Source organism: Lepidochelys kempii, chromosome 14 (genome assembly GCF_965140285.1).
Source record: "Lepidochelys kempii isolate rLepKem1 chromosome 14, rLepKem1.hap1, whole genome shotgun sequence".
In the NCBI taxonomy this organism is placed as follows: domain Eukaryota; kingdom Metazoa; phylum Chordata; order Testudines; family Cheloniidae; genus Lepidochelys; species Lepidochelys kempii.
This window is the reverse complement of record NC_136393.1, coordinates 22950740-22974701: the sequence shown is the minus strand read 5'-3', so window position 1 is coordinate 22974701 and position 23962 is coordinate 22950740. Positions and strand designations below refer to the sequence as shown.

General features: G+C 43.0%; 1 protein-coding gene across 1 annotated transcript in view; it reads left to right on the top strand.

Moving 5' to 3' along the window:
- The window catches only part of NTN1 (netrin 1), a 210966-nt gene that overhangs the window by 95466 nt on the left and 91538 nt on the right, over positions 1-23962 (top strand). Inside the window, exon 3 of the mRNA XM_073310452.2 lies at positions 4429-4617. Coding sequence (XP_073166553.2) covers positions 4429-4617 — 189 coding nt within the window. The remainder of the gene's footprint in view (positions 1-4428; positions 4618-23962) is intronic.

Here is a 23962-nt window from a genome sequence, read left to right as displayed (position 1 = left end):
TATATATGATGTAGAAACTATAAAGTTTTGGGAGACCCAGTTCCGATATGACAGACTCCCTGAAATAGCTCATGACCAAGGTATAGATGGGAGCCAACCATCTTCAAATTCTTCCAGCTCTGCTCTGCTCAAGGCTGAAGCATGGATCCAGCCCCATCTACACTTCAAGATATGACCCATGCTTTTAGGGATGTGTCAGGGGACTGCTGTGGTGTAGCCACATCCCCCAACATGGCTCTTGCAAAAGGCCCATCTAGGCTTCAGTTCCTTTGCATTCATCTTTATTCAATGTGCCACCATTATTCCACCCTCCCTGCATGCTATTGTAAGCGGGAAATGGCATGGCTATTTTTTGGTCAGATCAAACCTTTCCCAAAAGGCATCATAAAGCACAGCAGGCTAACTACTATAATTACCAGTTAGTCCTGGCCGATGGCCAGCTGAACATAGTGCCAGAGTATTCAGTGACTGGGCATTCAGGAATAGGCTGGAAGACAATAGTTTCTAATAAATCCAGTCTTCTCATGAAATTAGAGCCCGTATTAGCCGCACTTCTAATGGCCAGCCTGATTAACAGGCCATGGTTTCTGCAAACAGGTGCATCGGAAGGGGAAGGAATAAATGGGCACAAGTGTGTGTGTAGGTGTCTGCAGCAGCATAAAATAGGACAACGATTATGGAGCTGCAGGCCCAACAAAAAGCCCACAGAGCTGGCACTGCCCGACACTCCATAGTGATCATTCCACAGCAAGGATAAGGAGGCAGGAAAATTAAATGTTATGGTTCATAGTTCCCCCTCTTCTCCAGGCTCAGAAAGGAATAGTGGGGTGGGGGAGGGGTTCCCAAGTTTTATATCTGAGCTGGACATAGATGGAGACGTGTACCCTGGTGCAAACCCCCCCTCCTCACCCAAAAAAGAGAAACAATGCAGAAGTTTGCTCTAAGCGCAGGGGTGTATTGTGTACAAGAAATGGAGCTGTGGGGAATGAAGATCCTTTAGCAGTTTGGGCATACAGAGGAGGGAAGCAAGAAGAGAAGGGGAGGAGATAAAGGAGGTGGAGAGGGCGAGAGAACCAAGAAACAAAGCTTGTGGAAGCTATTGGTGTGTGGGTGGAGGGAGGGGACCATTTGGTACGTTGCTGGAGCTAACAGTAGTGTGAGCCATGGCGGGGGGAGGGAAATTTTGCTGGGAAGGGTAGGCTGGCTGGTTGGCACCTTGGTGCTTTCATCGAAGGTAAGGCTGAGGCCAGGCAGACGGAAGTGAGCAGGGTTTTCAGACTGGCGCACACGAGAGAGAACCGGGAGAGAGAGGAAGGCAAAATGCAGAGCTGGCCCACAACAGCAACAGTTCCTCCCCACTGCTGTGCGGGGCTATGGAGTCCCCTCCAGGGGTTCTCTGAGGTACCTTCAAATGTTCTTTGAGCAGTGAGAGTGTATGTGCCATGTGGATCTTTAAGCCCTTTAGTCTCCTGCTGCTGACGGGGAGCCTGAGCTGCTTGCTTCTTTCAGCCTCCGCTGTTAGTTTCTTCTTCCAAGGTCCTTTGCAGGGAAAAGGGCTAGAAAGTTTTTCTTTGCAGTGAGAGCGGAGATTCAGCTGCCCCTGCTTTAGGAGAGGGGGCCATGATGGGCCTGAAAGGCTGGCTATGACAGAGCACAGGGGAGAGGGCCTGGGGCTTGGAGACATTGGAAACGAAACACTTCAGTGCTTTCCCCTCACAAAAAGGGTAACCCCCCCAGACCAAGTCCTCTTACTGTAGTTTCAGCTGTATCAAGAAAAAAATTGCAAGAAAAAAAATCCAGAACATGCTGAATGCATCGATCCTATTTTTGCTCTAGACGAGAGCCTCGTTAGTTGCACTTGCACTATTTGTGAATGCATCTGTTGTGCAGGCAAAACCCTACCAGCAGAAATTCCCCCACACCAACAGGTCCTTGTATTCCTAGCAGGGCAGATGTAGCACCCCTTTTAGCAGATGAACCCGGCTAAGGCGAGTCTGAATGTTTGGGTTGAACTCTCCTAGCCGGTAGGTGTTAAAGGATTCCAGTGGCTGGGAATATCCTGAAAGATAATCTCAGTGCTGTGGGGCAGAGCTGCTGCTTTGTGATTGGAGGGGGCTAGTTCAAGCCCCAGCAAGCCTCACAGCATCAGAGAGAATGAAACAAAATACAGAACAAAACCACAGAAAGCCTTTTCTGCCCTACTGTTCTAGGTAGGCAGGGTATTTTGCTCCCCAGTAGGGATAGGTTGGTTGCAAGTCAGGAGTAGAACAGTGACTGCTTAGAAAAAATAAAATGGAGCCGCACTGTAATTTTTAGGCTGAAATTTGATAATTAAGCAAATACCGCAAGTCTTTGTCTTGGGCAAGGAGCATGAGGTAAACAGGAAGGAATGGGATTAAGATGTCTCTGCTCTAAAGGAAGGTGACGAGCGGAGAGCTCTGACGCCTTCCCTTTGCAGAACTGAGAGGCCCAGATGTGGGTTTGCATTGCTTTGCTGCATTGTTCTGCGCTGTAGGGCAAATAAAAGCAAAGGGAAAAGAAAACAAGCTATAAAGTACTCTGCAAAGCACACGGTTCTTGCAACTGCCTCTTGACAGCTCTGGGGAATGGCAGGGGAGGGGCTGAGCTTTTGATGTTCTCTTCTTAGTTTTCTTTTGTACTGGCCCTTGTTAAAAATAACCACCATGTTGACATTAGGTTGCATATGGCAGAGAGATCTGGCATCTCCTGGCAGGTTCAATCATGGCGTAACTGTCAACAGAGAGGACTGCTTGGTATTTAACTAACAATGTCAGGTTGGCCCAATCCCTGCAGCAGGCTGAGAACGGCTGGTGTGAAAGAGCAGGAGGTTGCATTGTAATGTTGTGATCTAGACACACAGGAAATGGTGCGGCTACAGAATCCAAACCTTTTTAGAAATGTTAGCGGGGAAGGTTTGATAGAACTATTTCAAATCCTTAAAATGCACTCAAACTGAGCCTTTCCTAACTCTGTGCAGCGTGTGTGTGTGGTGGGAAAGGAGAGTTTGCTTCTGATACTTTAAAAGTGGGGTAGAGACTGGGGAGGGGGAGGCATGTCTTAGGAATGTGCTGAACAATTCTGTATTGGTGAACTGGACTCCACAGGCTCAGGAGATGTCTGTCCGGCTGCAGGATGATCTATATTTAACCCTAGCTAATGCATTGCCGCTTCAAGAGCAAATCAGAGGGTAGATGATAACGGTTCACATGGCACTATACTGTTACTCCCGTGAAGCTGACAGTCACAAAAGTTTCTGACCCCAAGTGGCAGAAGCCTATAAAAGGCAGGCACCACCATTTTAACTAGACATGGGCCTCGCCCCCAAAGTTCAAATCTGCATCCAAAATTCAAGCACATTGAGATCCAGGCTCTTACTTCTGGCCCATCTGACGGACTGTAAGAGGGGAGGGCCCAGGGGTCCCACTTCCTACGCTATTATCCCGTAGTGAGGGTGTAACCTCAGAGGATTGGGATGATCCCTCCAAAGCTGATGTGCTTCTCCAAACTCCCTGCCTCAGGAGTCTCCAATATTCAATTGGAAATCTCTCAGGGTCTGCCTACACTACAGTTAAAAACCTGTATCTGGCCCATGCCAGCTGACTCAGGCTCACGTGGCTTGGGCTAAGGGGCTGTTTAATTGTGGTGCAGATATTCAGGCTTGTGCTGGAGCCTGGGATCTAGGACCCTGCAAGGTGAGAGGGTCACAACTTGTCCCAAACATCTACACTGCAATTAAACAGCCCCATCACCTCAGCCCCATAAGCCTGAGTCAGCTGGCACCAACCAGCTGCAGGATTTTAATTGCAGGGTAGACATACCCTCAGGAGCTGGTTTATTCAGTGGCTTGCTACCCTTAAGGCTGGGAAAGCAGTCCTTCCCATGGTATTTTGGCATTTCCATTCCCAGTCTCAGGTGCAAGTGCAAGATCATGAATGTAACAAATAACCTTCTTTTTAAATTTAAATTTAACATGCACGTTGCATTGAGGGCCAACCAGGCTGGGTCCCATTGTTCAAGCTGCTGTATAAACATATGGTTAACATAACTCCCAGCCCCAAGGGGCTTACAATTTAGGCTGTGTAAGTCTGGAGCAACACCACTGACTTGTTTTCATCAATGTCTGAAAGAAAAATCTGGTCCCTTTGCATATTTGTAGGGCGTTTCAGATTGATTCTTGTTCATAGAAGTCAGCTTGACCTACTAATGTCCAGCTTCCTCCTCCTCCTCAGCCTCTGTGGTAATGGCCAGTAGCCTACATTTGGTCCATGGCTGAGATCCAGTTTCCCCGTGATCAGGGGTTGAGTCTGTAAGTGGGAATCAAGGGGCTAGGATACAGTTCTGCATTGGTTCATGAGACTCATGTACCACAAGTGGCAACTTTTCTGCATTTTGTCTCCTTTCCCACAGCTTGTAACTGCAACCTTCATGCCCGGAGGTGCCGCTTTAACATGGAGCTCTACAAGCTTTCAGGCCGCAAGAGCGGAGGGGTCTGCCTTAACTGCCGGCACAACACAGCAGGCCGCCATTGCCACTACTGCAAAGAGGGCTACTACCGGGACATGACCAAGCCGATCACCCATCGGAAAGCATGCAAAGGTACGCAGGGAAGGAGTGCCTAAGGTGATTGCTGGGATACTGAAGGGACTGCTCCCCCCCAACCCTCCCCTTCCTGTCTATCTCTATAGCTGTTTCTGTTGTAAGCCTATTCCCACTCCACCCTCTCAAAGGCCAAACCACAAAAATACCTCTTCCTTCACCCCCTCATTCCCCACAGCCATACTCACCAGACCTACCAAGCCCTGGCTATTTAGAAACAGAGTTTGAAGGTATCTTTTAAAAGCATCTCTGCTCTGAGGATGAAAGATTTTGCAATGCTTGTTTCAAGAAGATGTTTTGGGTCATATTTTTAAAGAGATCTTAACCAAACACCAAGCTGTGCCTAGCATTTAGATGGTACAAAGCCACAACTACCTGATGTGCATGGACAAAAATTTGACTTGTGCAGATTTAGATACTGTTTCTGACAAACGTGACCCCCCCTCAAATCTCACTCATTAGGGGAAAAAGGGGTATTTTATTGCACCTGTCATAGCTTAAGAGAGAGACACATACACACTCAAATATTCAGTGGGTTTGAGCAGCTATTCAAAACACGTGTGACCAGGCAAGCAAGAACAAACAATGACATGGAAAAGAAAACGCAGCCAAAGGAGAAGAAAGACAAAGGTGTTCACGGATTGCTACGGTTATTCAGATCAGCAAAGGGATCTCTGACATTAAAAACCAAAGCTCTGGTCCCCCGCCTCCCACACCTTCTCACAGGTGTGCATACCAGCAAACAGTGGGCTCCATTCAACAATCTTAGCTTCAGGGAGGACAAAGGTCATATCTCTTACGAATCCATATATCTGCGTACACACAACATAGGTCACAAGCATGAGGGAGAGAAAGGAAAAGAGAACATTTAATCCACGTACCAACAGCTTTGTTCCTCTGGACAAAATAAGAATAAAAAGGGAGGCAGGGAGATCTATTACAGCTCAGTAGACCAGGCAATCATCATTTAATTTTTCTGATGTGATGTTTTAATTTTCCCTTTCATTGGAAATGAAACTGTCATAGGTGATTTGGGCTTGAGCCAGAACTCTAGGGGTTCCTTGAGAGCGTAGGAGGATCTGTTGGGTTAGCCCCGAAATTCTAGTACTCTGGAATTCCACAGACATTGTGTCGTCATTCGATCTGGGCCTGCTCAAATCCCTTTCATTGATTTTTCAAACCATTTTTATTTGGCGATACTGAGACAGGAACCTGCTGCAGAATGGGAAGGCAGCTGTCCTTTTGTGTACGTATGAACAGAGGCGATGGGTGGGGGTGACTTAGGTTACAGTGAGCAACAGTTAGTCTTGGGGAGGTGCCCCTTAAGAGTTCATGGTCAAAGGGGGCAGGGAGTGGGTGGAGAATGGGCATGTCTGAGGATACATGGGCTTAGGTGGGATTCTGACACTGAAGATGAAGTACTTAGCAATGCTGTCTACTTTCTAGGCTGTGCGCCTTGTACTAGCCAGGTGTAGGTGGTGGCTGCACATTAGCACTCTCACTATCATTGGGTTGGGGTCCCCAGCACCCCAAGTCCTGCTCAGCCCTTTCTAAATTGTGTGTATACAGGGTAAGGAAGGATAAAACCATGAAAATCAGGCCTGGTTTCAACTCTCAGCCAATCATGTGGGAGGAAGATGAATTACATGCGTGAGATGCCCTGTTCAGAAAACAAAGATACCCAACTGACAATAGCTAGTTAGTAGGGATGGTTGGAAAATGTATTTCTTTTCCACAGGAAAATTTTGTCTTCTCGTGGAAAAAATTGAAAAATGGTGACTGAAAACTGAAAATTTTTGGCCAAAAATCGCAGGTTTTTGGCTGAAAAGACTTGGGTTTTCATTTTTTCAATTAAAACTCCAAATTTTCTATGGAAAACAGACCTTTTTGTTAGGTTGATGGCTTTGTTTACCTTTTATGTAAATGTACTTACATTGTCTCTGCCTGATGACCAGGCTGGTTAGACTAACAAACACACATCTCTTTGTCTAGGGCAGACTGGGCTTATGAATTGCCAGGACCGGCTCTAGGCACCAGCAAAACACGCAGATGCTTGGGGTGGCACAATTCCAGGGGCGGCATTCCGGCAACCCTTTTCTTTTTTTTTTTTTTGCTTGGGCAGTTGCGCTCTTGGAGCTTGGGGCGGCAAAACACCTAGAGCCGGCCCTGTGCATTTCTCGCCAAATACATTTTAAGAACATAATTCTAGCCCATATCCATAATTCTTAGTACACACGCTGTACATACATCACAAAGTAATCTCAATAATCAGTGAGTTATTTGTTTTCCAGTGATGTACTACATGCCACTTTGAGTATATATCATGACAACAGTGTGCTGGGTGCAGTGTTGCTAACACACTGAGTTGCTAACACAGAACAGTGAACCACCAATGGGCCTCTGTGTCACACTCTCTTCACCCCTCACTCTTCCACACACCCTAAATACCTGCTTCTAGTAGGATTCAGATATTGACCCATCAGCCTGGCCTGGTCACTTTCAGTTGCTCTGATCCTCCCTCTAATTTACCTGAAATAGACATAGGTGGTATGCTGGTGCACCTGGCTATGGGATTTTTACCAAAAGAGTGGTGTTTGGGGCGACACCTCCCTGCTTACTATGGAAAACCTGACAGTCATTCAATACCCTGCAATAGGCAGCAAAGTCCTGCAAATTTGGTGTTTACACTATGATTGCCTGGTACTAGCTGGTGACATGGCCTTACCCCTGAAATACCCAGTGATTTGCTTACATGCTACTGATTATGTCAGAGCGATGATTCTGCTCCTGTTTGTTTACTCTTGGGAGCATTCCATTGGTACCCACTAATGCTAGCGCTGCTGCAGACTTCATGTCTAACTTACTTTTATTTCCAACACAGGCTTGTCATTTTTTGTCAGTTACTGGATCTCAAAGGAATGCAAGTTTCTCTCTGGAAGCCGGGATTGTTGCCGTTTTAACTTGTTCTTTTTTTTTCAGGTGGAACATAAAACTTTTTTTATTACCTCTGGAAGAAACCGGATAAAATTTTCCAAAGTACCTAAATCCCAATGGAATGTAGGTTCCTAAGTCTCTTAGCTGCCTTTCCCCATGGTGGATATTATGCCCAATGCTCAGTCCAAAGCACTAAAGCTTTAGTGAGTGGAAAGGAACTATTTTGGCTTGGCTTTACCAGTGGGGGCCAAGCCTCCTGGCTGCATGTGATGGAAGCAGAATGCACCCTTCTGATCTAATCTGGTGCACCTAATCCAGATGTCACAGTGTTCAGGGTCTAAATCTAATGCTGCTTCCAGTGAAGTCAATGGACATTTTGCCATCAACTTTGGTGATAGCAGGATTGGATTCCATTATGCAGGGAATGGGCTGCTCTTGTGAGCCCAGCTGCTTGGAAGGAAAGACTTTTTATGTAGCATCAGCTCACTCACTTCACTACAGTCAGCCAAATGGCAATTTACACCCATGCTTCTCCCCCTCCCCCTCCTCCAACCCTGGAGTCCCTTAAATTTGGCCCAAATCAATAGGCCGCCTCCATTATGCCTTTCACCAATGGCCAGAGTCCCTGTGCTGGGTTGTGCTGACTGCTATTGATACACTGATATCAGTGTTCTAGGGGAACGGGAGGGTGGTTCTTTACTGCTGACTTTTCCTTCTCCAACATTATATTTGGTTGGGCATAGGATAGAATGGCCATGAAAATGGCCTTATCTTTTTATCTCCCAGAGGTGTCCCCCTACCCGAAGCTCACTGATGGAGTAGTTTTCCATTGCCACTGAGGTACCTATTCTCCATGCCTGTCAAGCCAGCATTTTCCACAGGCACAAAAGGTGCAATTCGTCCCTTTAAAAAGAGACAGCACAAGTCCCATGCAGCACCACCAGGGTGGTACATACACCAGGTGCTATCTCTTGGCACAAAAATGAAGTTCCACCTAAAGGAGGCAGTATGGTCTTGTGGTTAAAGCCCATGGTTATGTTTAAGGAGATCCTAGTTCTAGCTCTGCCAATGACTCAGTGTCTTTTTGGACAGTGACTTAACCCCTCCATACCTCAGTTTCCCCATGAGAATAATGCTTACCCACCTTTGTAAAACACTTTGCAATCCTAATTAATTCTACTAAATTCACTTTGCAATGAGTTTATCTTGATGTGGCGTGTTCTTGAATAGCTCCTGCTCTTGAAATTAGAGCTCAACGAATTTGAATACTTCTCCCCACTCTCTATAGTTTATAACAAAACCCCAGCTATTGGAGCTAATAGATACAAAGGTACGTAATAAATATGCTAATGATTGAGAAGCTCCCGACTCTCCAGCTATTCAGCACAATTTCACAGTAGTTGGAATGGTTTATTGTTGGTATAATCTATTGTCCTATACAAACGCAGATGAAATGAAGTTTCCTGCAGAAAGTGGAATTCCTTTGAACCATCATTTTCTTGAGCTCTTTATAATACAGAGGCTTTTCGTTTTCCACTGTTGTTCTTTATGAAGTTTGGCTCTACTATAAAATATTTTTAATGGTAAAAAAATTGTTAAAAAAGAGCTATCATCTAACAATTTCAGCCATTTCTCCATTGATAACAATATTAATTTATCATCTCACCAAACCATCTGTTGATGGGCTTGGCTCCCCCAGAATCTCACGTGGACTGAATGCATTTAAAATTAAGAAATTAACCACCCTGTTGCATCTGCCATCAGCCTTACAAATGACTCACGTTTCATTTCATAGAGCAGATAATGTTTCTCTATAAGACTTGATTCTTTCAACCATTGCAATGCTCCATTCACGTTTTATGTTTAACACATTTAAATGAATGCATTTAATAAAATACCAGTGTCTTGTGAAAATAAAATTGATAGAGAACTGTCAAGCAAGCATGCATCATACTTAATCATTCTTGCAAGCATATGTTGCCTGGTGTGAACTTATAACACGTGCTCGATAAATGATCTGCTGGATATGTTTGTATGTAATAATTCAACTTCATTAATTCAACCTAACAGACACATTTAGCTAAATTGCTTTTCCTCATACATGTGTTTTTCATCTTTCACTCCATACTATAACAGGATTGCATTTCTCGATTTATTTTATATCTAATGGCAAGGTAAAAGAGAATGCTAGATGAACAAAAGGACACTTCTCTAAAAGGACACTTTCATATACTCAGTTGGGTCCTCAAAGATGGGTTTTTACAAAATGGGTTTTACCAAAGGGTTTTTAGAAATGTCTGCATGGTGGGTTTTTGTTTTGTTTTTTTAAATTCAATTAAAACATTTTGTTAAAAAACCCATAAATAGGTCCCTTGTTGTGTTTTGGTTCCCAACATTGCAACATTTGGCAAGAGTATGAGGATCAAATTGTGAATGAGCTGTAAACAGAAAGTAAAAATGACCCAGGTAGTTCTCCTGTCCAGACTAAGTGAAGCTTTTGTTAAAGGGGGGGAGGGGAGGCAAACAAAGAGCATAATGAAAATGCAGTCTTTTAAAAAAAAAATCAGTTTTAATAATCCACTGTGGTCTTGGAAATGCAGGTAAGGAAACGTGTGTTTGTTTGGGGCTTGTAAGGATGATTTTTAACCTGATAGTGTCCTGTTAAGGAATTATGCTCTTATGTTCATGTTGATTTACTGTACATTTGCTTCCTTCCTGTTATCTTCTTACAAAGAAAGATTTCAATGGATGCAGAAGCTGCTTCCCAGACCCATGCAACAGCCAGCACATGGCATGAAGGCACATGGAAAACTTTTTTACTAGACTGGCAGCCTGCTCAGCCATACATTGCAATTTGGCTGCAAACCACATGCAAGGGAACTGGAGCCAGATTGAGAAGGGATATTGCATGAAGTGGCAGTGTTGGGATTACGCCAAGCTCTCCAGGGCAGAGCCTGGAAGCAAAAGGAGCAGCCCTATTACTTCTGATGGTGGGTGGTCAGACAAAATGAGAGAAGCAAGTGGGTCAGGAAGGGGCCTTCATGTCTTTCAGGTTTAGAGGTCAGATTGCATGAGTGAGCCCGGTATCTCTTGGCTGGCAGGCCTGACTATAGGGCTGATCCAAAGCCCATTGAAATCAATAGGCGTCTTTCTGCTGATTCCAGTGAGCTTTGGATCAGCCCTAAATGAATAGGATGCTCCTATATTCTGGCAGCTGAACTAGGAACTTATCCCAATATGCTTGACACTGTGTGTGAAAAACAGTTGGGCAAAAACCTTTACAAATATGTTTTTAAAACATTTGTGTCCCCGCCTCTCCCTAACTTCAGTGAAAGCAGGATCAAGCCCTAAACCATAGAATCAAAATTGGTCTTTCCTCCGAAATAAAGCTTCATGCTTACTTTGATTTACTCCCCCCCCCCACACCCCGACACACCTCTCAATGATGTTGCAAGTGAAATTCCACATCTCCAGCCTATGTAAACCGATTCCGTCATAAGCTATTATAAGTAGAATAGATTCCATTAGCTCTTTTGATTAAATTCAGTCCTGATATTTGCCAGACTATCGGTCCTAATGTAATTATATTGTAACAGAGAACCTGTAGGGTTTTATAGCATTCCCATAAAACAGTTCTGAACTTTGTGGGGAAAGGATTTACATGGTTTTGATGAAAAGATGACAAGTGATATGAACCATGAATGCACTTGTGCTAAAGTTGCCAATGTAAACCTATTGCAGAGGGGTGAGATTTGGCACAGATAGGAGAAACGGCTAGATCGCCTAATGCAAGATTAAAAATTTCATTAAGAAAACTAATCTTCCCCTTCCAACTTGCAATTTTAGCTCAGTATCAACACAGAGTTCGAGCAGAATTGTAAATCTTCACTGAAGGATTATTACCCACCCTGTGTAAAAAGTTTGACCCTATCCTTCCTGAATTTACTGCCTTTCACTCATCTAGGCTCAATGGGAAAGTTTCCCTTTTGGAGACAGATTGGGCCAACTGTCATGTAATTTCCATGATTGCTGTGTGCACTCCCACCTGTGTGTGTGTGCAGAACTCCCCATTTTGTATCTGCACACACAGTTTGGTATCTGTGCATGTGACAATTTCCCCAGGTTGCACACACGCATGCTGCTAATGGTAATACATCTGCTAATGGATGCGCTGGCAGACACTGCAGGTGAAGTGAAAGAGGCTACTAGAAACTTGTTCTCCAGCATGTTATTTATTGCTGAGATAATCACCAGGCCTGGATCCCAGTAACTTTGTTCAGAGCCAGCTTCATAAAGATGAGGACTGTGGGGTCCTTGAGATCAAGAGGGAACCACCTAATGGCAAATAAACATGCTTGCTTTAACAAAAGCCTTGTGCTGTCATTTGGTTAAACAACAGGGTGATTCCATCCTAACTCCTGCTTGGTATCAGGAAATATGGTGCAGGCACTAACATCACCTAAGGGGCCTTTCAGATATTTAAGGGGCAGCATCTTTGATACTCCTGGGCTCTAAACCGCCTGGTCAGAAGAGGGAGAGGGCTCCATAGCCCCTCCAAATGCCCAGAGCTAGCTCTGTTGTTTCACTTTGGCCCTTTCCTCAGAACATCAATGGGAGTTTTGCCCATTGGGACCATTCCTGGCTTTGTCACTGGTCTTCTGAGTAAGTTGCACAAGTCTCTGTGCCTCAGTTTCCCCATCTGTAAAATGGGGGTAATGATACTGAGCTCCTTTGTTGTTATAAAATGACTGGAAATATGAAAAGAGGGAGAGGGTGAGTATGAAATAGATAACAAGGCAAATGAACAAATTAAAGGGAAGAGAAGAGAAAACAAGACAAAGCTGAGGACTTTGTTGAAGGTTGTGCTAAATGTTAAGATTCTGTTCTGATCCTGCACCACTCTTTTGCATGGACTGTCTGTACAATGCTTTTGTTTCACAACTTAAAGGGAGCATCATCCATGTTTTCTTCTTGCTTTCTTCTACAAAGACATTTGCCACTGTCAGAAGTAGGATGCGAGATGTGATGGACCAATGATCCGATGGGAACACCTGTGTTCCTAAGCTCTGTTCCTAACTGTCCCATGTTTTAGAGTCAGATTTACCTCCTTTCCACTCAACTGGGTGCTTAGTGCTGGTCAAACCTCAGAAGAAGGCTCAGATCGCAGGGTCAATAAGGAAATGCACACAAGTGACTGGATAGGTATCTTATACTTATCAAATCACAGGAACATCAGCAGTGACAGATTGAAACACACCACAGGTCCGTCTAATCCAGTGCCCTGTCTTCAACAGTAGCCACTACCAGCTGATTTGGAGGAAAGTTCAAGGAAACCCAGAGTGGACAATTGTGGAATAACATGTCCACAGTTAAAGTCACTCCTAATCCTCATTCAAAGGGTGGTCTGAAGCAGGAATGTTTATTTCCCCATTCCAGAACCCTTGGCCTGCTTTTTTATTCAGTTGTTTGTTTTGCTTTTTAAATCCTTACTATTATAACTCTGGACACTGTTGTTAGCCCTATAAATGTCTAGTCCTTTCTTGAATCCTGTGAAGCTCTTGGCCTCGGTGATATATTGTGGCAATGAGTTCCCCTGGACAATTGTTCACTGTGCGATGAAGAATTTCCTTTTATCGAATTTTAATTTGCCGCTTTCCAATGTCATGGAATGTGCCCTTGTTCCTGTACTATGAGAAATGGTGAATGGATGTGCTGGACCTATTTTCTGTGGGCCATTCAGTATTTTGTATATCTTATGTCCCCTTTTATTCATCTCCTCTTTAAAGTAAACAATCCCAGTCTTTGCAATCAATATCTTGGTTTTTCCATGACGCTCATCATTCTGGTTGCCTCCTTTTTGCCTTCTGTTTCCTTTCTGAGATGGGGTGACCAGAACAGAGCAGAGTTCCCCAGGTAAGAGCTAACAACTGATTTATATAATGGCATCATAATATTTCTGTATTATGCTCCATCCCATTCCTTATTCATACGAACATTTTGTTTACTTTTTGGACTGCAGCTTCACACTGAGCAGAGGTTTCCATGTAGATGTTCACACTGATGCCCAGGTCTTTTCCCAGAGTTGTTAAATTAACCTAGAACTAAGTAAGGTGGTTCTAATTATTCGTTCAAAGGTGCATCACATCAACCAACACTGAATTCCATCAAATATCATGCTGCCTACTCACCTAGCTTGGCTAGATCCGTCAGGAGTTCTCACAGTCTTCTCCATTCTTAACTAACCTCCATAATTCTGTCTCACCTGCAACCTTTTTGCATCTGCAAAATTAGGCAAGAAATCACCCATCTGTAGTCATCTGTCTTTTATGATTGCAAGTTGCTGACATCAAAATGTTACATCATGAAACTGAACCTAGAGGCAATACTTAGATATGCTGAAGAAATTGCTTCTGTCTTACTCCCAGCTTCCTGCACAGCTCTGGTTCTGATGCCTTTCATTGTCAGAACTTTCACCATGCTTTGGCCTCAGCAGGTTAAGGAGAGGGACAAATTCTGCCCTTAGATGCATGCCTGGAGCTCTCATTTCCTTTGGAGGGAGTCACCCTGTGTGCCTGAAACAGAATTAGGCCCAAAAGAGTCACCCTCTTTTATAAAAGTTCTCCCTTTTTCCTTTCCCTTCCTCCTTGAAGCTGAATCTAAGTCTGATATTAAGACAAGAGATGAGCCCAGTCCTCAGTGTTTGGATGAGTTTGGATCTGGTGCTTGATCAGCACAACTTCTGATGAGGTCTCCCAAGAACTCCTGTTGCTACATTCAACTGACCCAAAACTTCCCTAGCGTTGGTCTGCAGAGCATAGACCCTGTTTTCCTACAGTGCTCTACACCAAGGTTTGGAAGAATTAGACCGTTATCAGTAAATGTCAGTAACCATTGATTTTTACCATACATATACCAACCAACAATAACTATTCCCATCGATAATCACCAAAATTTACTGACAGGCAAAGTAAGAAAAATGCTACTTGAGAACTCATTCCATTTGATTGAAGGATATTTACTTTGCCTATTTTGATATGCGATATTGACACTTTGTGTTGTAACTTTAACTTTTAGAGTCTCAGCATTTACTGTTCTTGTATAATTATTATCTGCCCCCATAATTTCGCATACCTGTGAAAACTTAAATAGATTAAAAAATTAAAAATGCTTCAAAATAAGCATTGCTATTATCCATTGAAATTACACAAAAATAACAAATTGGATTCTGCCAAGCCTAGCTACACCTTCCCTGAGATTCACCATGGTGTGCACTTACTTTATCTAATCTAGCTACCTGTTTATACCACCCTCATCACTGCAGTGTCTATGTCTGGGTATTCCAGTTCCATGTGGCCAAGTAGGTTATTTAGTTTTTGATAGGGTTACAAACATCTAGCACTAGGTCATAGTTTTATTTATAAATATTGTCATCAGAAAAACAAATTCAGTGAAGGAGCTGAATTACAGAAGTGCCAGACCATCCCATTGAAGGTTTCCTTATACAACAATATAACTCCTCTACGTTTTATACAGTCATTGTCCAAACCATTGCTGCAGGTTTTATTGTAAAATGAACTCTCTCTTTGGGAGGGTTGTGTCACTGGCTAACCATTTGGCCTTGGACAGGTCACTTCACCTTAGGTTCCGTGTCTGTAAAATGGGGATGATCATTTTTATGCCCCTTTTGTAAAGCACTTTGAGAGCCTCAGATGAAAGTACTAAGTCTGATTGCGCTTTGAAGTTATTTTTAACCAATTGAGAAGATATTGGTCCCAATTCAGCAAAACACTTAAAGCCCATACCTGTTCATCACAGCACTTAATATGCACAACTTTAAGTGTATTTGCTTTAATGGGACTTAAGCACTTGCTTAAAGTTAAGCAGGTGCTTATGTGCTATGCTGAATAGCGATAATTTGCTGAATCAGGGCTACAGTGAAGAATTTCTATTGCTCTGCACAGTTACCTAGATGCTTTCTAATACTTTCAAGCCAGATGAGATCCCATGAGAAAACCTCAATCTTGTTCTCCCCTTGGCGCATGTGTTCTGGTTCTAATGAAACATAATCCACCTTATCATTAGCAAGAAACAAAAGCAAATACTGGAAACTACACAGGCTCTTTTCTCTTCACAACCAACAGTGACCCACTGTCTCCACTCAAGTGCGTGGCTGTGTTGAAAGGTGTGTGTTTGAGATCTGCTCCCCAGGTTTGTTACGAACCATAGAGAACATGACACCATTTCGTATTTTTAATCTTTGTTTAGCTAAAGCTTTCAGTATTTTCTTTCTTCGTGGAACACTAATCCTCCCTATCTCTTACCCTGGGGGTGTCCCTGTGTCCGTGCTTGTTCTAAGTTCCTTTGCAAATTCACTGAACTTAGGTCAGAATCCTGCTCCTCTCTGACTTCCTTCTCTCCCTGGCCTCAGTTCAGGACAACATCTCTATGCAGAACAGCACTTAAGCACATGCTTAAAGTTAAATGCTATTCTGAATTGGAGCCAGTATGTTCAGAGAACGCCATACATATAGGGCGAGCGGAATGGCAGAGACCAGGGCTTTGCAAAAGCCATTTCCCCTTGAAGGAACGTGAGCTGGGTGATGTTCTTTGCCACGCACATTGAAGACTGAACGCATCTGCCTGCTGAGGCACAAGTTCCCTGCTGCTGCACAACCTTAAACGCCAGATCCTCACCAGTTGGCCCAGTAATTCATTACCAAAAAAAACCCAAAAAACAAAAAAAACCCATGTCTATGCTTGTGTGATAACATCACAGTGAAGTCACATCGATGCCAGAAATCACTTCAGCTGTGGATGGCTTAAGGCTCCAGGGAACCAGTGATTTCAAATACTGCTCCCACCCAGCCTCCATCCTGGTATAATTTTATTTCCTTTCAACCCTTTTAACTCTTCAGATGAGGAGGCTCTTTCTGGAACTCTGGCTTTGCAGATTTCGCCCTATGCAGGCCTGGAGCTCTGAGGTTTCATTTCTTTATGGGGGAGAGGGAGTACAAGGCAATGAGTTAATTTCTAAACCAAGGTATTGCTCCAGAAGACCATGCCATTTTTAAAGCCGTCTTTCCACGGTGTTCTTCAGCAACACTTCCCTTTCTTCTGGGACATCTCTCTTGAAGATTCAGAAATTTCTGAGACTGTCTTATATCCCTTGTGTCAAATTTAAAACAGATAGAGCTTAGGGGAGGGGGAGGACCAGGAACAAGATGGGGCCTTTGACATCCCTTCGAAAAGACTGAGAAGACATCTGGACATAAACAAGACGGTATCTCACTGGAACAATGTCTGACCTCCGGTGCAGTTCCCAGAATGTTGCTCCGACATGTCCGGTCGACTTCCCCAGTGAAATCTCCGAAGTCGGAGTGTGCCCAGTTACATCAGAAGTATTCCCAGTCCCCCTGCTTTTTGATCATATCTCAGCCTAGCAGCAACGCACATGTGTTTGAGTGTCCTGCCTGCTGGAGTGCAGACAGGCTGCTCTTCCACAGATGCTCTCTCAGTAATAGCATCGGCATTTGGCTTTCAGGAATGAGCTTGTTTCATTCAACAAAATAAAAGCAGCAGCATACACAGCAACGTCACGTGAGCACAGCCATGGTGGAGAAGAAATCTAGAGGAAGCTGCTTTGCACTGACTAGAAATACCCTTTACTTTACAGCTAGCCCTGACATTGTGGGGGGGGAATGAAGGACCAGGGATGGGTAAACAGGATTGAGAAACACGGACCTGAACAATTACAGGGCTAACATAAAACTAATATTCTGCATCCAAAGCACCTCCAAAAGGAACAAGGACTGCACTAGAAACTTTGGGGGAAATCCTGGCCCCACTGAAGTCAATGAGAGATTTTCATTTGACTTCAGTAGGACCAGTCTTTCATCCTACATATGTAAGAAGAGATTTTCAATGTTGCCTAAGGGCTTTAGGAGCATGTCTCTGACTTTATATGAGCCTTGTGCTCCTCATTCCCCTAAGCACGTTAAAAAATCTCCCACATAATCATGAAAATAAAGGGAAATCTATTTAAATATATAATTAATATATGTATTTAAATATATTTTAAGTTGGGCTCCCAAACCTGTATTTAGGCTCCTAAATAAGAGAGACCTGATTTTTTAAGCATGCTTGGCACATGCAGATCCAAAAGACTGCGATAGGCATTGTGTGTTCTTGGCACTTCAGAAACTCAGGCCATTTTTAATTCAGTGCTTAAAAATAGATTTAGGAGCCAAACTTCCGGCACCCAGGTTTGAAAATTGTGGCCTTTATATTTAATTCTTTCATCAAGAACACATTACAAAATGAAATGTTAAAGGCAGGTTCTGGCCCAGATTTTCAGAAATGACTAGTGATTTTGGGTGTAGACATATTGAAGGGCCAACTTGAAACACCATAAAGGAGACCAGATTTTCACAAAGTGCTGAGCACCTGCCTCTGAAAATCAGTTCTCCCTCAGGTGTCAAGATGGGCACCCCAAAATCACTTGAGGTCACTTTTGAAAACCTGGCACTTCATGCATATCTAGGAAAAAGGGAGAGAAAAAAGTAGACCTAGGCGAGAAATGGTTTTCTTGTCCCATGAAACACTGAGATATCGAAAAATTTTCTGGTCCCAAATCAGGATGAAAAGTTGAAATCCTCAAAAATATTTGCAAACAAACGAACAAAAAAATGGTTCAGGCCAATCAAACCCTTTCATCATTTTGATTTTTGACCATTTTTTTTTTTTTTTTACTATAATTAGCTTAAATTTCACACTAGAAAACCAGAATTTTTTGTTGTGCATTAGTTGAAACAAAATGTTTTGACAAGTTTGAAACTATTGCCAAAATGTTTGTGAGCTGAAAAATTGGTCAAATGAACTGTTTCGGTTTCAACAAACCGGCATTTTCTGATGAAAAATGTTTTGTCAGAAAATTCCCAATGAGCTCTAGAAATGACTTAAGGAGTGGGTCCGATCGGAACATTTCTGCAGGCCTTGCTTCCCTTTCTCTCCAGCACTGGAGGAGCTCCCTGCTCTCCACAGTCTGCCCTGTACTATTGCCAGAGTTTTCTCATCCTCTGTGCTTAGCAAGTACGCTTTGCTCAATAAGCCAAAGAGAGTGAAGTGCTGTGTTTGTAACAGTTGCATAATAGCAGCAACAGAACGCAAGCACTTAGGTCATGTCTACACTGCAGCAGTAAAGGTAAGTTGCAGCAGCTGTGCTGTTGTAGCAAGATAGGGCTTGTCTTCACTACCGCACTACATTGGCACTGCTGCATCAATGCAGCTGCACCGACGTAGCACGTGTGATGAAAACGCACTATAACTACTCCACCGCAATGAGAGGTGGAAGCTATGTCGGCTGGAGAGCATCTTCCACCAACATAGCGCCGTGTAGACACTGCTTTAAGTCGATGTAACTTACGTCGCTTGGGGGGTGGTTTTTTCACACCCCTGAGTGACGTAAATTACATCGACTTTAGCAGTGGTATAGACAAGCCCTTAGTACAGATGCTTCCTACATCGACGGAAGGTTCTTTTTCCATCTGTGTAGGTAATCCACGTCTCTGAGAGGTGGTTGCTGGGTTAATGGAAAAATTCTTCCATTGATCTAGCCACGTCTACACCAGGGGTTCGGTCAACCTAACTATGTCGCACAGGGGGCAAAATTCTTCACAGGCCTGAGTGACATAGTTTGGTCGATCTAATTTTTAAGTGTGGAGCAGGCCGTAGAGATCAGCACAAAATGAAGATTTTTTTCAGCTCTTCATTACTGAAAATGTCAGTAATACGGAGATCATTGTTGCCAGGTTGTTGTGGGTGGGGACTTTAATATGATGATCATCGCTCATAGGCAGTTGGGCATGGGCTTTGTTTACAAGCTCCCTAATAATTGTCCCATTGTTCGCATCTCCAAAGCTAGCGCATGCCATGAATGACCAAAGACTAGATTTATTACAGTTGTTCAAATCCTTATTCTGGATTAATTTAATTTCTTGCTCCGTGGGGGTTTTGTGGAACCTGCCTGGTGGTATGTCACAGAGAAGATGCCCAGTACAAGGACTGAGTTGTGACATGATAAATAAATTGGTATAAGGCCACTAACAATGCTGCCCTGAGCTTTAGTTCCATAAACAGGAAATTAGGGCTTTGATACACAGCACAGTAGCAGGTACGCTTTGAAGTGGAAAGGAGCTATTTGATTTTACCTGATAAGGAAGTGACTTAGTATTTCTGTTGGCCAGAAACCTCGGGATCTCCTAAGCGATGCGGAAAGGAGCCCAGATGATACTGTACTAAACTCAAGGAAATAGATATTCCTTTGCAGGGGTAATGTAGCTGAATGCTTCTGCTAAAATGATCAGCAGTAAATTAGTTAACAATGTTGGTAGTTAAATAGTCATCATTAGTGTTCAGAGTCAACACATTGAAGCTGCTATGACATTTGCTGAAGTCTCTCCCCCCCCCCCCCCGCAGTGAACAGTTTGTTTCTGGTTGGGGAGGGATGTGGCCAGGGTTGCCAAGGGATGTGATGGATTGGTGCATTCCCATGAGCAGCCAGCTTCCACGGAGTTCTCTCCACAACATAATCCGCCTTTGCTGGAAATCCTAAGGGAGAGCTGTCTGCTTTCCCGAAAGATGAATCACCCTGGAGGTGCAAGAGTCCAGCTAGGGTATTGTAAATCATATTTCTTTGCACCATCTTGAATGTGTCTAGTGTTCAAAGTGAAACTGTGTGGATGTCTGATCTGGGTGAAATGTCCCTGAATCTCCAAACAATGTGACACTTTCCTGTTCTGGGATTTTACTGCAAATCTAAAAGCCAAAAGCAATTCACCAAATCATTTACCAAGGTTCAGAATCTTCTGGAAAATGGGTGGCTGAATTTTGAGGCTGGGGTCAAGTTTCAGATGAACATTTACCTTATGGCTTTCGGTGGAAATCATGCAGATCTCAGTGGTTTCATTGACCTTCAGTCCCCAACCAGGTGAATTTAGTAGAATCAGGCTTTACTGATATGTGAATTACTAAATATGATATACCAGATGGATTGGACCCAATATCTCAATAATTCTTCTGCCGTTCCAGATAAAGCTCATAGGAAACCAGACTTTCTGATCCACGGGATAGTCTGACATTTCAAAATTTGTTTTCATTCTGAATTGGAACAAAAAGCCAAAATTTCAAAATTTCCCACAAAACAAACATTTAGAAAAATTGATTTAAATGGCGCTTAAACACATATGTAAAGTTAAGCATGTGCTTAAGTGGTTTCCTGAAACAGGATACTTTCCTGAATTGGACCCTTACTCACTACCCACTGCAAAGGAATAGATATTTCTCTGGGCTCAGTTCAGTATTTATATTGACATTTTACTGCTCACCACAAAGCACAGAACACGTCATTCGAAACCCGGGGTTTTACGTCTGGAACTGGAAGGTCTGAAAGCTGTGAAGTTATCATTGCAGATATGGTGCAACATGAAGAAATCCAAACACATACCAGGAAATCAAGTCGTCTTTTATCCATTGAAATGGGCTTTGTACTGTTCTCAGCACATTTGCAAAGAAACAAGTTCCTTTAACACAGGAAGATGCTAATTCTCAAAAAATGTGAAGTCCTTTCACTCTCCCAAAATGTCACACTTGACAAGAGAGAACCCTGGAAATTTGTCCTTCTGTTTTCTTTCAACACACATGCGTTTGGAGATTAGCAGCTGAGAATACCTGTGACATGTAATGGCTGCTTGGTGACCTGCCACAAGCCAGACAGATCCTAACAAGTTCCAAAACTTTTCAAGGGAATAGCTCTCTTTCTTTCTCACTCTCTCATTCACAGCCCTGAGTTTTGCTTTGAGTTTTTTATTCGAAAGCCTGAAAACTCCATTCTAACCTCAGCTGAAGCATAAAAACAAAATAATGCCTATACTCAGTCAGACCAGTGATCTGTCTAAATACAGAATCATGTCTATAGCGGTGTCCAGTATTGGATCAGAGGAAGATATAAAACCTCACAACAGACAATTTTGCAATTACCCATGCCCGTGGGGGAAATTTCTTCCAATCGCCAGGCAATTAGTAGTTGGCTTGTGTCCTGAAACAGGAGGTTTGTATATCCCAAGTATATATTTTAATCCTAGCTAGTGCAACTGCAGATGTTCTTAATCTAATCCTGCTGTTGGGCCTTTGCCATAATGTCTTGTAGCAGTGAGTTTCACAAGTTAATTATGTGCAGCACAAAAGAAGTGTTTTGTTTTATCATTTAAAATATGTTGCCTTTTAATTTCATTGAATGCCCCCTTATTCTTGGATTTTGATTGACCTTCCATATTCTGTACATTATTTGCCATTCCTCAATAGTGTTTTACTCATCTTCTCACTAAACAATCCTAATCTTTTCCATCTCTCCTTGTGTGGAAACCTTTCTATGTCTTTTATTGATTTGGTTGGCTGCCTCCATTCCTGCTTTTTTGAGATGAACCCAGTATTCCAGGTAGAACATTCCATTGATTTAGATGATAGTATGATACTACATTCATTTTTAGTCTCTGTCCCTTTTGTAATACTACCTAATATTTGGTTTGCTTTTCTGACCTCCGCTATAAATCAGCCAGATGTTTTTCACTGAATAGTCCTCAGTGACTCCTAGATCTTTTTCCTGTGTGGTTATGCTTAATTTAAAACTCTTCAGTATGTGTGAGTAGTTCACTGTGTTCTTTCCAATAATGCATTTGCTTTCACATTGAGTTTCATCTGCCATTATGTTGCCCATTCACCTAGCTTGGTGATTAGGCCTCTTGGAGGTTCTTCACAGTCGTCCCTAGTCTTGACTGACCAAAATAAATTTGAGTCATCTGCAAACTTTGCAATCTCCCTTCTCACCCTGTTCAATAATAAATACAATACAAGCAACACAAGACCCTGTAGACTGAAGCACCTCACTGTTAATTTCTTTCCATGTTGAAAAGTGACCAACCAAATCATGCATTCCTACTGTTTTCTGTCTCTTAGCCAGTTTCTAAACTATCACAGAACTTTATTCCTCACTCAATGACTCTTTGGTGATTAATAGTAATTAATAGCAGGTAATTAATAATAATAATAACAACAATAGCAGACTCTTGTGAGGGACTTTGTAAAAGACTGTTTGAAATCCCAAATAAATAATATTGACTAGTTCTTCTTTTCCCACTGTTTTGTTGACTCCCTCAAGGAATTGAAAGAGATTGGAGAGGTATGGTTCTCCTTTATCAAAGCCACTCTGGTTGTCCCTGTCATGTGATGTTGTTGTTTTAAGCAGTTTACCAGTACAGACGTAAGACCAATCACTCTGTAGTTTCCAGCATCACCTCTGCTGAGTTTTTGAAAGATACGGATAGCATCAGGTACTCTTGTGTCCTCCACGATATCAGATTTTAATGAGAGATTACATCTTTTAGTTAGTAGCTCATCCACTTCATTCTTAAATTCCTTCTGCCTCTTGGACATACACCATCCAGTCCTGATGACTTGTTACTGTTTAAATTATCAGTTTGTTTCAACATCTTGTTTTTCATACTGAAGCCTCTGACAGTGCCCTGACTTTATTACCTGCAGAAAGTAGACCTGGGATAAGCATTTCCTCAACATTCTCTTCAGTGAAGTCTGACCAAGCTTTGTCTGATCTAGGCCAGTATAAAAACTCCTGAGTTTTATATGGTTTCCACCTGTCAGCAAGGGCCCACTTGGAACTCAGGTCCCAGAGTCTCTCTTCAGCCTGGCCCAAGTTTGGTGAAAGATTCACACCCCTCCAGAAACCTAGTTTTGTGCTTAGTTATAAAGATTGTTGCACAACTCTGCATATTTTCAGATCTTGGGATGAGCAGTCTCCTCTCCCCTCTGCCCTATGGATCTCTGTGGGATATTCTGTACTCCTTTAGTATCTGTGTTGTCCATGGAAATTCTATGCATGGAATGACTGCAGAATCTGCAGGGCAGGTCCTACGTAACCAGTGAGGATCAAATGCAAGAATTTTACCCTAATAATGTTCCCTATTCCTTTTCAGTCTCATGCTACAAAACAGAAAAGTTTTGGGAGCCACTTAAAGAAAGGGAGTTCTGAAATCCATTCAGGATTTGCCCTCCATTCAGGAGGTCACAGAAGACAGGCTGAGATCTCATGCTGAAGAGAATCATTGGGGCCCACTTGATAGGGCCCCTAAGGAAGTCGGGGTTCCATTCCAGGCTCACTGACCTTCTGTGAGACCTTGGGCAAATCCCTGCCCCGTCTGTGCCTGTGTTGTGCTCACGTCCAAAATGAAGATAATGCTACTGATCTTCCTTTGTAAGGTGCTTATAAGAGCAAAGTATAATTAATGCTGAAGGAGACCTAGTGGTGAGAGTAGACAGCCAATTAGACATGAGTTGATTATGT